The 15987-nt window shown below is 35.6% G+C and overlaps 1 protein-coding gene across 1 annotated transcript in view; it reads left to right on the forward strand.

Moving 5' to 3' along the window:
* Nucleotides 1-15987, forward strand: part of CUBN (cubilin) — a 264425-nt gene that overhangs the window by 20374 nt on the left and 228064 nt on the right. Inside the window, exons 13-17 of the mRNA XM_035021543.1 lie at nucleotides 513-625; nucleotides 3399-3633; nucleotides 10549-10730; nucleotides 12543-12705; nucleotides 13453-13640. Of these exons, the coding sequence (XP_034877434.1) occupies nucleotides 513-625; nucleotides 3399-3633; nucleotides 10549-10730; nucleotides 12543-12705; nucleotides 13453-13640 (881 nt within the window). The remainder of the gene's footprint in view (nucleotides 1-512; nucleotides 626-3398; nucleotides 3634-10548; nucleotides 10731-12542; nucleotides 12706-13452; nucleotides 13641-15987) is intronic.

Genomic DNA, 15987 nt, shown 5'->3' on the forward strand with positions numbered 1-15987 from the left:
TTCTTCTGACTACTCCAGCCCTCTTTATAACTCTTGATTTGGAATCAGCACATTTATTGAGACTTTACTATGTGTTTAGGACTCTGGTAGATGCTATGGAGAAATAAGCATAAAATACTATCTCCTCATGTTATCTGTTTATCTTCTGGTTGAGGAGATGAGTCTAATACAAAATGGCGGAGAGGAGACAAGAGCTAAAGATTAGAACTAAGTTGTGTGGGTTCAAGTCAAGTATCACAGAGGCAGAGAGAATGGGAGCCAGGGAAAACAAAAAGAGGCAGGGAGGTACACGGTGGTGACAAGGAGATGCCAAGTGGACTTTGAACAACAGGTGGGACTTAGGTGGGTGTCTGAGGAAAAAGAGGACAGGGAGAAGAAAGAGTGGCAGGGCATTTGTCTCCAGTGTTAATTACTCAGATTTCTCTCATATTTCAGCAGCAGGGTTAGAGCTGCCAAGCCTCTTCCTTTTCAGAGTCTCTGTAAAGCAGAATTCATCTTCTTTCCCTTTGCAGTGTGTGGAGGGTCCCTCTCAGGGATGAGTGGAAGTTTCAGCTACATGAGCCCTGATGTTGGTTATGTACATGATGTCAACTGCTTCTGGGTTATCCGAACTGAAGAGGGAAAGGTAAATGTAGTATCTCCTGCCCAATGTGCATTTCATTTGTATACATGAATATGCAATATGTGTATATATTACATAAAATACATATAGTGGTAATCCAACCATTATATTGAGGACCTGCTAGGTGTCAGGCTCTGGGCTAGATAGTTTATGCACCTTTCTCAAGACTTACAATAACTCTTTGAAATAGGTGATTGTATCCTCATTTTATAAATGAGATAATGGAAACTAAGAGTAGCTATGTCATTTTTTAAAAACACTTTTTAGCTGGTAATTAGATGAGTTGGATTTTAAAGTCAGGTTTGTCTGATTCCAAAGTCCATGCTTTGTCCAGTAGAGATGATTCTCCGAAGGGAGTGGCCAACTGCAAGCTGGGAATTTGTAGTCCTATCGTTTCCGAGACAGTCTTGTTTGAAGATGACCACTCAGTGTTCTGTTGATTATTACGCAAAATGGGGACAACTATGAAAATGGTTTTCTTATTGGAGCCTTCTCTGTGCTACTGTGCTGTGTTAATTGCTTTATATACATTGTGTCATTGTATTTTAACTCTTGTAACCCTACCCTGAAAGATAAGAATTGTTATTCTCATTTTATGTCTGTGGAAAGGGAGCCTGGAGCAGCTGAGGAATTTGTTCAAGGTCAAATGGTTTGTAAGCGGCAAGCCGTGACCCAAGCCCAGGCCGTTCGACTCCAGTGACTCTGAACCCTGCATGAACACTCTTCAAATTAAGATCTGACCCTGAGGTTTTTAGTGCTTTTATCCCCGGCATTCATTACTCAGACTTTTCCAAATACTTATTTCTCAACCAACTCCTAGACTCATTAAAATGAAGTTTGTATGTCTGAATAGATAAGGTTTTCCCTTGAAACTCTGTGAACTTTTTCCAGCAAACTAATGTTACAGAGGTCATTGTACAATGGTCACAACATATTTTTCCCTTGAGATGGGAGGATTCTTTGGGGCCTGGTGACCCCACAATAGCATCAACTCCAAAATCGATTTCCCAGTTGTTATGTTATGTGAATTTCCTTCCTCCCATTTAGTGTTCATGAATTCTATTTCCTGACATTGAAAACATTTTTCTTTCAAGAAAAGTCATTTTGTGAAAAAATTTTAATACTTTTATTATCCATTTGTAAAAAAAAAAATCATGCTGTTTTTCTTGATTATTGTGATTTCATATCTTCTTATCTCCACAATTTACATAATATAGTAGAAATTTTATAGAAATCAGGATAGTTCAATTCATGAACATTTATTTGAGTTTTATTGAAATTGCTTCAAGGACAAAAATGATGCAATGTTGGGGAACAGATCTTAAAAATACCCTAGCATAGAATTTCAAAAATATCCTGATATCCTTTCTCATTAGCTAAATGCTGTTGTGGTTTTAGATCATAATGGAAATGAAATTTGACAGCCTCCTTTTAGTAGTTTGGCTCTTTTAAGTGATGTTATCCGTACAAAATCTTTTTTATTTTATTAATTACAATATTATATTTAAGTTTGTACATTCTAACATTTTAACTTGGAAATGTATTTTTGTGTTTATTCTCTTCTACTTGTATGCCCAGAACACTTCAGATTACTTTTTCCCTATTCCCCACTCTTGGTATTACTCATCTCTTAATGATATCCAACCACTGAGGACTTGCCGACCCTACACACGCGTAGACCATGCCTACTCAGTCTATACCTGAGGTTGTCAATCTGTTAGTATCTTGTTGAGAGGTTCAGAGAACCCTCAGGAATCAGCATCTCTGGGGGTCGGTGAACATTTGTGGGTATGCTACACACTGCAGGTTATTCAGGTGACCAGGGTATAAATTCTTGTGAATGGTATTATTTGTCAGTTGCATTTAATTCAGGGTAGATTTCTCAAATGTCCAATGTATTTTACTGATGTGGAAGCATTGTCAACTATACATTTGAAGGGCCTTTATTTAAGGGATTTGACAGTTTAATGAAATCTAGTTAAATATATTTCATTAACCCATTCAGTAACAACTCAATGGGTATGAAGTTTCAGTTATGCAAGATGTGTAAGTTCTAGAGATCTGATGTACAACATTGTGCCCCTAATAGTATGGTATGGTGCACTTCAACATTTGTTAAGACAGTGGATCACATGTTGTATTCTCACCACTAAAAGAAGAAAAGAGAGACACAAGGAAGCTCTGGGAGCTGTTGGATATGCCTATTACATTGATGGTGATGATGGCATCAGAGGTGTTAGCATACGTCCAAAAACTCATCAAATCGTACACAGTTAATATGTGCAGTTCTTTGTATGCCAATTAACACCTCAATAAAGCTGTTAAAAATCTATTTCATTAACATTAAGGTTTTTAATATATTTTGATATTAGCTGAAGCCTAAGCAATTTTTTTTTTTTTAAGATTTTATTTATTTATTTGACAGATAGATACATAGCGAGAGAGGGAACACAAGCAGGGGGAGTGGGAGAGGGAGAAACAGGCTTCCCGCTGAGCAGGGAGCCCGATGCCGGGCTCGATCCCAGGACCCTGGGATCATGACCTGAGCTGAAGGCAGCCGCTTAACTACTGAGCCACCCAGGTGCCCCGCCTAAGCAATTTTTAACACAAGTTATTGAATATGTAGATTTGTCATATGTATTTGTGGATAGTTGGGAAATTATAGATATGCCTCTTGAAAGGTGACTTAATATGAATGCTTCCTAATTAGTGGGAGAAATGCTTTAGAATTAATATGGAAATGAAAAACAATATGTTGTGACCTTTACATTTTTAGGTGCTGCGTATCACTTTCACTTTTTTCCGGTTAGAATCAGTGAGCAATTGTCCACACGAGTTTCTTCAGATTCATGATGGAGATTCCTCTGCAGCACTCCAACTTGGAAGGTTCTGTGGCTCCATTCTCCCTCATGAACTCCTCAGTAGTGACAACGCCCTCTATTTTCATCTCCATTCTGAACATTTCAGAAGTGAGAGAGGCTTTACAATAAGATGGGAAACACAGCAACCAGGTATGTGTAAACATGAAGAAAAATCAAGCAAAATCTTGAGATTATTAAGTTTTCTTCATTAATGTTAGACTTGTGGATAACATTAAATGTTTTGAGATCCAGGGATTATATCATACTTTTATAATTCTTTAAATATCAAATAAATCTAAAATGAATTGGAATTCCATTTTGTGTTTGGAGATAACAAAATTTGGATGAACAAAAAAGATTAAAAACCATGAGTCTTAATGGATCCCTTATGAAATTACCAAACAGCATTCTTATAAACTCTACTAGTAAATTACTGCAGGGATGTTGTTGACTACATTGTTGTTCCTTCGTTAGTATTCCTTATCTTAATGACCATTTGATAATTTGTTCTTTTGTTGTTATTTTGTCTTGAGGGGCTCTACTTTTTTTTTTTTTTAGCTTTTTACTATACAATTTTTAAACAGGTAAAAAAGCAGATAGAACAGTACTGAACCTCCAGTTTATTCATCAATAAATCTGTGCATCTATTTCTGGAATTTCTCTGCTTTTCTATTGGTTATTTATCTGTCCTTGTGCCGCATTGGCTTAACTAACTACTGAAGCTTGAAATCTGGTTGTGTAAATCCTGTAATTTGGTTCTTTTAAAATATGCTAGATCCTTTACATTTTCTTATAAATTTTAGAATCAATTTCTTAATTTCCCCCCAAAATCTGCTGGGATTTTGTTGGCATTGTCTTGAATCTATAACTTGGGAAGAAATGACTTCTTCTGTCAATTTATGAACATGGACTATCTCTGTATTTATTTAGCTCTCTTTTAATTTATCTTAACAATGATTTATATATTCCAGTGTTTATTGCACATATTTTGTTGTTTTTTCTAGATATTTGATATTTTATACTATGTAAATGATATTATTTTTCTAAAATGTCATTTTTATGTGTTGTTAGTATTTAGAAATATGACATATTTTAAAAAAATATTTGATTTTGAATCCAACCACATTGCTAAAATCATTAATCAATTCAAATAGCTTTTTTTGGTAGATTCTTTTAGATTTCTCTACATACACAGTTATGTTATCTGTGAGTAAAGGCTGTTTTTCTTTTTTAAGAAACAAAATTTAATGGAGTAAATTTGAACATCTAATTGGTTTTATTAAACAACACATTAATGGGGCAACATCCCATCTAGCAAACAGAGGGGAGCCCTGAGGAGTTATATGAAATGAAAAGTTTTTATAGGAAGGAGGGTGGGGCAAGAAATTATTGCCCCACAAAAGATTGTTCCAGGCAAGGTCTTCCCTTAAGGGGAAGAGAGAGGGGTCTAATCCTGTAGATTACCTCATCTTCCTTTGGGGGATGGAGAGAGCCCATGTGGCAGACTCATTGGCCCTAAGTGGAAAATTCCTGACTGACAGGTTAAGATTACATTTCTGGGGGAGGTTGAAAGTGCAATTAGATTAGGTATTAAGCCCATATTTGGGGACTTGGCCTAAGTGACACTGTTTGGGGCCTGTGGTTTTCCTTTTAACATCTTCCTTTCCAATCTTTGTAACTATCATTTCTTCTTTTCCTCAATTTATTTATTGCCTGTCTAGGACATCCAGTACCATGCTGAACAAAAGTGGTGGAGTGGGCATCATTTTCTTTTTCCCAACCTCATGGGGAAATTTTGTTCAGTGTTTAACCATTGAATATAATTTTTAGATGTAAGTTTTTGTAGATAACTCTTATCAGATGAAGGAAGTTCACTCCAAATAACCATTGCTGTATAACAGATTACCCACAAATTTAGTGTTGTAGAACATTAATCATTTTATTATGTTTCTGATTTTGTGGACCAGGAATTTGGAAAGGGCCCAATTATTGTTTGATCTGTCAAGCAGTTACAATCAGATGTTGGCTGAAACTATAGTCATCTATAGGCTCAGCTAGGCTGGAAACCCAAGATGACTCACTCAGTTCATGCTGGCCTTTGGATAAGAGTTGAACCAGGCTGTTGACCTGAATGCCTCCATGTAGCCCCTCTCTGATGGTGGTCTTAGGGTAATGGATCTTCTTTCATGGCACTTGGTTTTTTCTTAGAGTAAGCCTTACAACAGACCCAGGCAGATGCTGCATGGCTTTTTTGGACCTATCCTTGGAAGTCATATTGTGTTATTTCTGCCATACTTTTATTTGGTTCAAGGGGAGGAGACACGTACCCCACCTCAATTGAAGAAGTGTCAAAGATTTTATTAATGTTTTTAAACCATCTCACCTTTTATTCCTAGCTTGTCAAGAATTTTTATAATGAATGGATGTTGAAATATATTAAATACTTTTTCTAAATCTATTGAAATTATCGCATGGTTTTCCTCCTCTGCTTCTGTCATTTTTCCTCTCTCCTCTCCTTCTGGAACTCAGATTATACATATGTTGGAGATTTTGACTATGTCTCATAGCTCTCATACTTTATAATGTAGTCTTCCCCTGTGTACATGCAGCTTAAGACTCAGCTAAGGGCCCAAGGAACCTCTTACGAATTTTTTGGGTGTTATGGCCATGCAGCTGTCTTTGCTATAGTACCTTATTCCAAAGTCCCAGCCACTCTAGGAGCCCCAAATTCTGAGTTTTATTTCTTTCACACAGCAAGAGTATTGCTGCTCCTTGGACTCCACTGCCCTGCACTGCAATTTGGGAAAGGCACATAGGGAGAATATATTTGGGTGAACATGAGACTCACCACGTGTGCTTCCCTCCCCTCAAGGATCACAGTCCTTCACTGTTTGCTTCTTAATGCCTGGAGACAATAAAAACTATACAAACAATAATTCCTTATTATTATAAAATATTAACCGTTGCTCACATTTGTTACAGACACTGTTGTGTATCTTAAAGATTATCCCATATTCTAGATTTTGCTAGAATGGTTTGATCAAATTCAGTTTTATGTTTAGGGGGACAAAAATGATCATATTAGGAGGTCCTCGATGTCTGTTTGCCTCCCTATGACTGCAACATTGATTAGAGTGTTTTGATTTTGTCAGGTTAGTCTTTCCATTAAAAAGCTTCTCTTTTGCCCTTTCTCTAATGGTCTTAGCAACCCATAGGTTCATTGTTTAGATTAACTGGGGTTTTCAAAATGATGAAAGTTGAATTTTATCAGTTATTCTTTATTTACTATCTGGTGTTCTTCAATGGAGTAGGCCTTTCCCATGTCAACTATTTGGTTACTCTCACACAGAGATCAGTTAGGAAAGGTAGGATAAATGCTTGATTCTTCCCCCTATTTTTCTCCAGTATTCAAATTAATGACTTGGTTTCCTAGTTTTCTCCAGAATGAACAATTACTTATTACTCTTTTTATTTTGTTTTGGTTTTAGCACCAAAAATGAACTCATATTTTATCATATTTGATATAATCGATTCTAGACTTTTTTTATGTTAAAATGTTCCGTATTTGGCTAGTGGGAAAACATTTCAAGTTAGTTTCTGAGCCTCTTTGACTCAATTCTGGTTACCTTTGGAAACTTCCTCACTTTCTGCTCTGAAGGATATTCCAGGAGTTTGTACTCCTCTAATGGGAAATCATATTTAGATTCTATAATCTGGATGGTAGGAGTGGTTATTGCTACTAGGTTGAACAAAGTCTCTAGATCTTTCAGTGGAAGGAACTAGAAATTTTTAAAAAATATTATTATTTTTTAAGTAGGCTCCATGCCCAGCGTGGAGCCCAGTGTGGGACTCAAACTCACAACCCTGAGATCAAGACCTGAGCTGAGATCAAGAGTCAGACACTCAACCAAGCCACCCAGGCACCCCCATTTTTATTAGTTTTGAAGAAAAAGTATATCATGTATTCTTAGTGATCTTCCAATATATTTGCATATTGAAATTAAAGGTTTTTAATTTGATATTTGTACCTCTTCTCACTTCATGAAAAATCCTGGTTCCTAGTGACATTAACATATTACCTTATGTACTTAATCCTACTGTATGAATTTTTAAAATAACAATACCAATATTATTACTAATAATATAATAACTGAAAGCCATTTAGTATTCCTTGGCTATTCCTTTTGTACTTAATATATGTTTCACTCAAGCTCTGTAATCAAATTTTACAGTGTTTTAAAGTGTCCTGGAATATTTCTACTCTCCATGTTTGAACTGTTAGCTCAACAGTTATTTCATTTTGTTTCATTTTGCTTGTGATTTTAAAGGTTTCAGTTTTTCATTTTTATTGAATTTTGCTTTATAATTATGTAAAACATATTCATAGTTCCAAAGCCAAACCAAAATTCATGGTAAATTTAGAAAAGTCTAACTTTCATCCCTGTCCCTTCTGTCTTGTTCCTTTTCTCCCAAAGGAAGCAATTTTTATTCGTTTTTGATTTACCCTTCCATTTAAAAAATATAAGCAGATAATCATGTATGATCATATTTCCCCCCTTTTTAAAAAAGGTAGGATATAATATGTACTGCTTTGTAGTTTGCTTTTTCACTTGATATATCCTAGACACTACTCCATGACTAGAGCATAGCGTGCATTACATGGATATCTCATTCATTGTCTATTCAGTCAGTACTCTCTTGATGAGTATTTGGCTTGTTTTCAGTCTTTTGGAATTCCAAATTGTACTGCAACAGAGTCCTTGAGAATTTGTCTTATTGCATTTTTGCCAATGTATCTTTGGGATAGATTTCTAAAAGTGTGACTACTTGGTCAAAAAATAAATGTCTACGTTTTTGCTAGACATTGCCATAATCTCTTCTGAAAGAGTTGTACTACCTTGTATTTCCATCAGCAATATATGAGAGTGCCTATTTCTCCACAGCACCACCGATCATTTGTTTTCAGTATTGTGGATATGTATCATTCTAAGAGGAAGAAATGGTATCTCAGCAAAGTTTTTATTTGTATGTCCCTTGTTATGAGTGAGACTGAACATCTTTTCCAAATATAAAGGACATTTGAATTTCTTCCAGGGAACTCTTTATGTCTCTATTTTTTAGAAGCTCTTCATATATCAGAGATGTTAATTCTTTGTATTATGTATTGAATTTTTTTCCCAGCTAACCATTAACATTTTACTTTGTTTATGGTATTGTAATTTTTTATCCATATAATAATTTAACTACTAAATTTTATGAAACTTCTCTTCCTCTGAGCAACAGAGATGTTCTCTTATTAGGAACAGTGAGAATCATGTCACTAATTTGTTTCACTTTCTGCCTTGGCAGAAAGACTTGTCTAAGCAACCTGCATAGCTATGTAAATCATATATCTTGCATATCTGAAATGTCACCTTATTTTATTTTTTTCTAATTTATATTCACTGCAGCCTAGATTTTTATTTAGCATCTCTATTTTTCAACTTTACAGTAGTATTTCTTTTTCAAAGTTTTTATTTAAATTCTAATTAGTTAACATACAGTGCAGTATTGTTTTATGGAGTAGAATTCAGTGATTCATCACTTACATACAACACCCAGTGCTCATCACAACAAGTGCCCTCCTTCATACCCATCCCCCATCTCGCCCATCCACCACCCACCTCCCTCCATCAACCCTTAGCTTGTTCTCTATCTTTAAGTGTCTCTTACGGTTTGTTTCCCTCTCTCTTCTTTTTTTTTCTTTTTTCTCCTTCCTGTATGTTCATCTATTTTGTTTCTTAAATTCCACATGAGTGAAATCATAAGGTATTTGTCTTTCTCTGACTGACTTATTTCACTTAGCATAATACACTCTAGCTCTATCCACATCATCGCAAATGGCAAGATTTCATTCTTTTGGATGGCTAAGTAATATTCCATTGTGTATATATACTACATTTTTTTATCCATTCATCAGTTGATGGACATTTGGGCTCTTTCCATAGTTTGGCTATTGTTGATGATGCTGCTATAAACATCAGGTGCATGTACCCCTTTGAATCTGTATTTTTGTACCCTTTGGGTAAATAACTAGTAGTGCAATTGCTGGATCGTAGGGTAGTTCTATTTTTAACTTTTTGTGGAACCTCCATATTATTCTCCAGAGTGGCTGTACCAGTTTGTGTTCCCACCAACAGTGCAAGAGCGTTCCCCTTTCTCTGCATCCTCACCAGCACCTTTTGTTTCTTGTATTGTTAATTTTAGCCATTCTGACAGGTGTGAGGTCGTATCTCATTGTAGTTTTGATTTGTATTTCCCTGATGATGAGTGATGTTGGATATTATTTCTTATAAGCCATCACAGATTCTTTGTTAAATAAATGTGAATATCATTAAAGAAAAGATTCCTTCAGTCACTGATATACAACTTTAGGGGGCTGGTGGGGGGTAATTAATGGAGTGGTAGTGGAGTGGGTGTCACAAAGCCTGGCTCTGCCTTTCCCTCACTCCATTCCTGGGCAGCAGAAGTGGCTCAACCACCCACAGACATTTGAATTTATTCACTTATAAAATGAAGAGTTTAACTATATCATACTGTTGAAAAATCTTCTCAAATGAATTATGTAGCACTTAATTATTCTAATGTATAAAATAATCTGGTTTGTTGAAAGACATAGGGGTAACAGAAGTTCCAGAACTTTTTAAGAGTTAAGAAGAACTTTTTAAGAACCAGAACTTTAAAAAAGTTATACAGAAATTAATCTCTTTCAAAGTGAAAAAAATATATCTATTATCTCATCCCTCAGACAGTCCAGCACTGTGTTTTAAAATCATTATCACCATGTGATAGCTGATAAGCACAGAGCTCAATGCATGAGTGACTCATTTATTTATCTACTAATATTCCTAGATTTAGAATGGTATCAAACTGGAAAACTGAAAGCCTTGTTTATTTTATAAAGGCGTCCCATACTGTACACATTTAATTCAACAAAGCTTGTCCTCTTGCAGTAAAGGCTATGATAACTTTACATAAATTATAACTTGTATACAAATGTAAAGTTGTTTTTTCCTCTTATTTTAGAGTGTGGAGGTGTACTGATGGGTACTTATGGTTCTATTAAGTCTCCGGGATATCCTGGAAACTATCCTCTGGGAAGAGATTGTATCTGGAAAATAATAACCAGTCCTGGACTCTTGATAACATTTACTTTTGGGACCTTGAGTCTGGAGCACCATGATGATTGCAGCAAAGATTATCTTGAGGTAAGCAATCATATTTAGACAGAACATATCATGATATGATTAGAATTCAGGGAACTATGGTTTGATGATACCTGTGGATGACTACAATTTCCTAGCAACAGTTAGATATATTCTTTAATAGGTAGCTGATGTCTTAAGTCTTGCTAATTCCTTATTCTTAATTGTGCCAGCTTGTTGCTTCTTCTGGGTTTCATCTGAAGCTGGGAAATAGACTGCCTTACTGTTCCCTGGCATTTCCTGGAAGCCCAGTCCCCTAAGGAGGGAAGGAAAGAATTAACAAAAGAAACACTCAGTAATGGTTATCTTTTCCAATGCAGAATCAAGGCTTCAGTTGTCTATGATAACCTGACCCATTATTTCACAAGCTAACTATAGTGCTCCATGAAGAAAAATAATAGCAATTGTGTTGAAATGGATTGCTAGAGGGTGAACATAGACTATATCAATAATTGTCATTGGAAGAAGAGGAGTCAATCTATGCCCCTCCTGCTTACCATTAGTAAAAGATTAAAATATAGAAGAAGAAAAAAAGGCTGTTATATTCAAAGGCCATGAGCATATAGGTGTATCAGAAATGTTGCTCTGCATTTGTAGACTGAAAAGATCATTAAGATTGAGTTCTTATGTTGCTCCTGTCTTGTTTGTCACCATAAATCTTAGTAGTCCTTGCAGTAGTGATAAAAGACAATATACTTTTCCAAGTCCATTAGAGAAGAATGGAATGCTATGGAATTATTCATAAAGGATAGAAAGGTGCGGCTGTCAAACAGGGATCTCCACAAGTTAAAGTCATTAGCAATTTAGCAGTTGTAATGGATTCGAAACCTTTGGGAATGACTGGAAAAATCTACCTCTCCCTGGAAAATCTCAGCAACATAATCTCTTAAATGTTGACAGTAGCATGGATTTTTTTTTTTGAAATTAATTTCAATGAATTCCATCAAATTTAAATTAGAGGCTTTTTTTTCATTCCTACATAATTCCTGGGTATATGTATAATAGAAAGTATCAATCATTCTGATAATATTGAAATGCCTCTCATTTCTCAACAATATTTCAAGGAACTAGTTAAACATAGGAATAAAGAAATGCTGTCCTATAACTTTGCTGCCGATAGAAAAAGTAATTTGAGTGGACCAAATTGGCCATGTTAGAATAGTACTTTGTTCACTGATGTTTGGTGTTCTATGTAGTATAGAATTTGCAGTTACAACAGAATTACAGAGAGGTTAACATGATTAAGAGATTAAAAACCAACAATTAAAAAGGATTTCTCAGGTCATATGGTCATTATCATGGTACTTAGTTACTATTAGGATTGCACTTCTAAAACCCCTTTAACTGTCTCTATGTTGCGTCAACCTGACTTCACTTCCTTTCCACCTCTGATCCTTCTGAATACCTGGACCAAGTTGTGAATCAGTCGACATTGTTGGTATTCCTTCTTCCCTTTTCTTTGTATATATTCATTTTCTCCTTCTCAATTACTAGGAATTTATCATTTCAAAATAAACATCTGGGGGGGGGCAACCGAGGAAAGAAAACATTGAGAAAGATTCACGAGAAAATTTCAAAGTATACATCTAGCCTTGGCATTAAAATTTAGACAGAAGATAAGGCATCGGGGATGATGGGAGAAGGTGACTTACCCTTTAGTGAACCCCAACTGAGTATTGGATCTGTATGTGTTGGGAAAACCTCTGAGAGCCATCAGTTTCAAATGACTGGTTTTCTGAAGTTAATATACAAAATGAGTGGGTTTGTCAAAATCTGACCATTCTGTGCTTAATGATTCTCTTTTTTTTGTTTTAGATTCGAGATGGTCTTTTGTATCAGGACCCGGTTCTTGGGAAATTCTGCACCACTCTTTCTGTCCCACCACTCCAGACTACAGGCCCCTTTGCCAGAATTCATTTTCATTCTGACAACCAGATTAATGACCAAGGCTTCCATGTCACCTACTTAACATCACCGTGTAAGTAACCTGATCACTGGGAGCAGCATATGAATGTGAAGGACACTGCCATGCTTTTATGCTTATAGCCTATATTGACACCTTAAAACAAACCAACAGACCAATGATAAACAATAAAATACTCCATGATTTTTTACTTTAGGGCTTTTGTTCTAAACATACATCATTGGGCCCTGATGAGAATTCACAGGAAAAACACCTTTCAGGTCTCGATATCAGGAAATGTAACCATGAACATCTTTTCACAGGTCCCTTTTCTTCATTTACCCTGGCTTCAGGCTGAATCTAGAGCCAACCTTCTGTAGACTGTGGAGTCCAAACCCGTTTTCTGTGCATGTCAACTTTCCCTTGAGCACATCCTGCTATTCTATGTTCATCCTTTAGTTAGATTCCTTTTTCTAGTTATATATTTTATTTTGTCACATGTATTTTATAAGCTGCCTCAAATCTTTTTTGGAATGAAGGAGAGCATAAAGGTTTTTAAAAAGCAATTTGTAGAAGATGATGTTAGATGGGAAGTTAGATCACACATGTCTGAATCTATTTCTTTAGGCACTACATGGATGCCCCACAAACACACATCAAACTGAAAATATACTTAGAGACAGAAGCCTGTACAGGGTGAATAAAGTGGGTATATGATTGTATGTGTATGTGTGTCAGTTTTTAAAAATCATATCTAATGCCTGAGGGTCAGAGGAATGGCCATTCACAGGACCTTTCCCTTTACTTCCCTGTTCTCTTTAGCGGATCTGCATTGTGGAGGAAACTACACAGACCCAGAGGGTCTTCTCTCCTCTGACTTGTCTGGACCTTTCACTCATAGCAGACAGTGCATCTATCTTATAACACAGCCCCTGGGAGAACAAATACAGGTCAACTTCACCCATGTGGAGCTGGAAGGCCAGAGCGGCTGTTCCCAGAGTTACATGGAGGTAACTTTGACTACTCCAACTTTGACTATACCCTTACATGACGTTAATCAACATTTTTATATTCTATAGTGTAGTGGTTGTAGGGCCAGCAGCATGTGGATTCCCCGGATGATCTGGATGTTAGAAATACAGTTCTGTACCCTATCCCAGACCTACTTCATCAGAACCTCTGGAGGTATGCTCAGCAACCTGTGTTTTAACAAGCCCCCTTTCTCCCCCAGGTCATTCTGACTCAGGCTAGAGTCTGAGAACAACTGTTCTAGAGAGTATGAAAGAATTTGCCAAAAACAGATCTATAGATGGTGATACAGGAGATTGGTAATGAAATAGCAAAGGACAAAAATGAAAGCTGAAGCTAGGAACTCACAGTAATGCTAAATTACAAGCTATGAAACCGATCCTTAATAACTGAGGTGAATGAAAATAAGGCTAGAGCCTGAGAACAACTGTTCTAGAGAGTATGAAAGAATTTGCCAAAAATAGAACTATAGATGGTGATATAGGAGATTAGTAATGAAATAGCAAAGGACAAAAATGAAAGCTGAGGCTAGGAACTCATAATAATGCTATATTACAAGCTATGAAACTGATCCTTAATAACTGAGGTGAATGAAAATAAGTAAGACTAATAAGATTTACTAATAAGACATAGTTTTCATAGATTGTCCGGGAAACTCAGCCCAGAAAAGTGGAAGGATTTGCTATTCAGTGACAGAGAATTAAGATAAAGCATTGGATGATTCTTGTTTTGGAGTGTAGGTTTTTTTCTTTCATTAGCCCTGCTTGCTCTCTTTCAAAAATTTTAACTCTGATTTAAGTGTGTGTAATGATTGTAAAATGAAGAATATCTGAAACGAAAAGGCAGTTTTGTTTGTCTGGCCTGGTATTTCTTTTGCTTAATTATTGGTCAAGCCACAAATTAAAGTGTTGAGCAAAAGAGACAAAACACTTTTTGTTGGGTGCAATCATTTTATATAAACTCAGAGAGGCATTGACAATTTTGTTTGTTCATGTGAGTTAGACCTAATTTGTTTTTCCAGGAAAACCTATGTAGCCTCTTGCCCTCTTCCCTCCTTGATATATATATAGTGGAGAAACAAAGAATTTTAGTGTAAGATCTGGACTTAGCTGAAAAATGAAGTACATTGACCATGGTGCCACAGTAATATTTATTAATATTTAGCTTAGTTAAGATACACATTACATTGGTTTCAAGTGTACAACATTATGATTCAACATTTGTATACATTGCAAAATGATCACCACATTAAGTGTATTTACTGATTTGTAACCATACAAAGTTACAATTTTTTTCTTGTGATGAGAACTTCTAAGTTTTACCTTTATAGCAACTTTTAAATTTGCAATACAGAATTGTTGATTATAGACCCCATGTTGTACATTGCATCCCCATGACTTATTTATGACTGAAAGTTTCTAGCATAACCCTCATGAGGTCCATCCATGTTGTAAATGGCAAAATTTCATTCTTTTTTGTAGCTGTGTAATATTCCATTATATATACACATGTAACACATCTTTATCCATTCATTGATCAGTGGATACATAGATTGTTTCCATATCTTGGGTATTGTAAATAATGCTGCAATGAACATAGGAGTACATATATCTTTTTAAATTAGTGGTTTCTTTTTCTTTGGTTAAATAGTAAGAAGTGGAATTGCTGAATCATATTGTATTTTATTTTCAATTTTTTGAGGAACTTTCATATAGTTTTCAATAGTGGTTACACCCCTACCAACAGTGCACAAGGGTTCCCTTTTTACCAAATCTTTGCCAACATTTGTTATTTTTTGTCTTTTTGATAATAGCTATTCCTACAGGTGTGAGGTGATATCTCATCATGGTTTTGATTTGCATCACCCTCATATTAGAGATGTTGAGCATCTTATCATGTGCCTGTTGGCCATCCACATTATTTTCTTTGGAAAAATGTCTACTCAGATCCTCTGCCCATTTTTAAATTGGATTGTTTTTTGTTGTTATTGCATTGTATGATTTCTTTGTATATTTTGGATGTTAACTATTTATTTGATGTATGATTTGCAAATATCTTCTCCTGTTCATCATATTGCCTTTTTGTTGTGTTGATGGTTTCCTTCACTTCGCAGAAACTTTTTAGTTTGATGTAGTCTCATTTGTTTATTTTTGCTTTTGTTGCCATTATTTCTGGAGTCAGATCCAAAAAGTTATTGCTAACACCAATGTCAAAGAGCTTTCTTCCTATGTTTTCTTCTAGACTGTGTGGTTTCTGGTCTTACACTAAGTCTTTGATCCATTTTGAGTTAATTTTGTGTATGGTATAAGATAGTGATCTAGTTCTATT

This window comes from Mirounga leonina, unplaced genomic scaffold (genome assembly GCF_011800145.1).
Source record: "Mirounga leonina isolate KUSES-001 unplaced genomic scaffold, KU_Mleo_1.0 Mir_175, whole genome shotgun sequence".
Taxonomy (NCBI): domain Eukaryota; kingdom Metazoa; phylum Chordata; class Mammalia; order Carnivora; family Phocidae; genus Mirounga; species Mirounga leonina.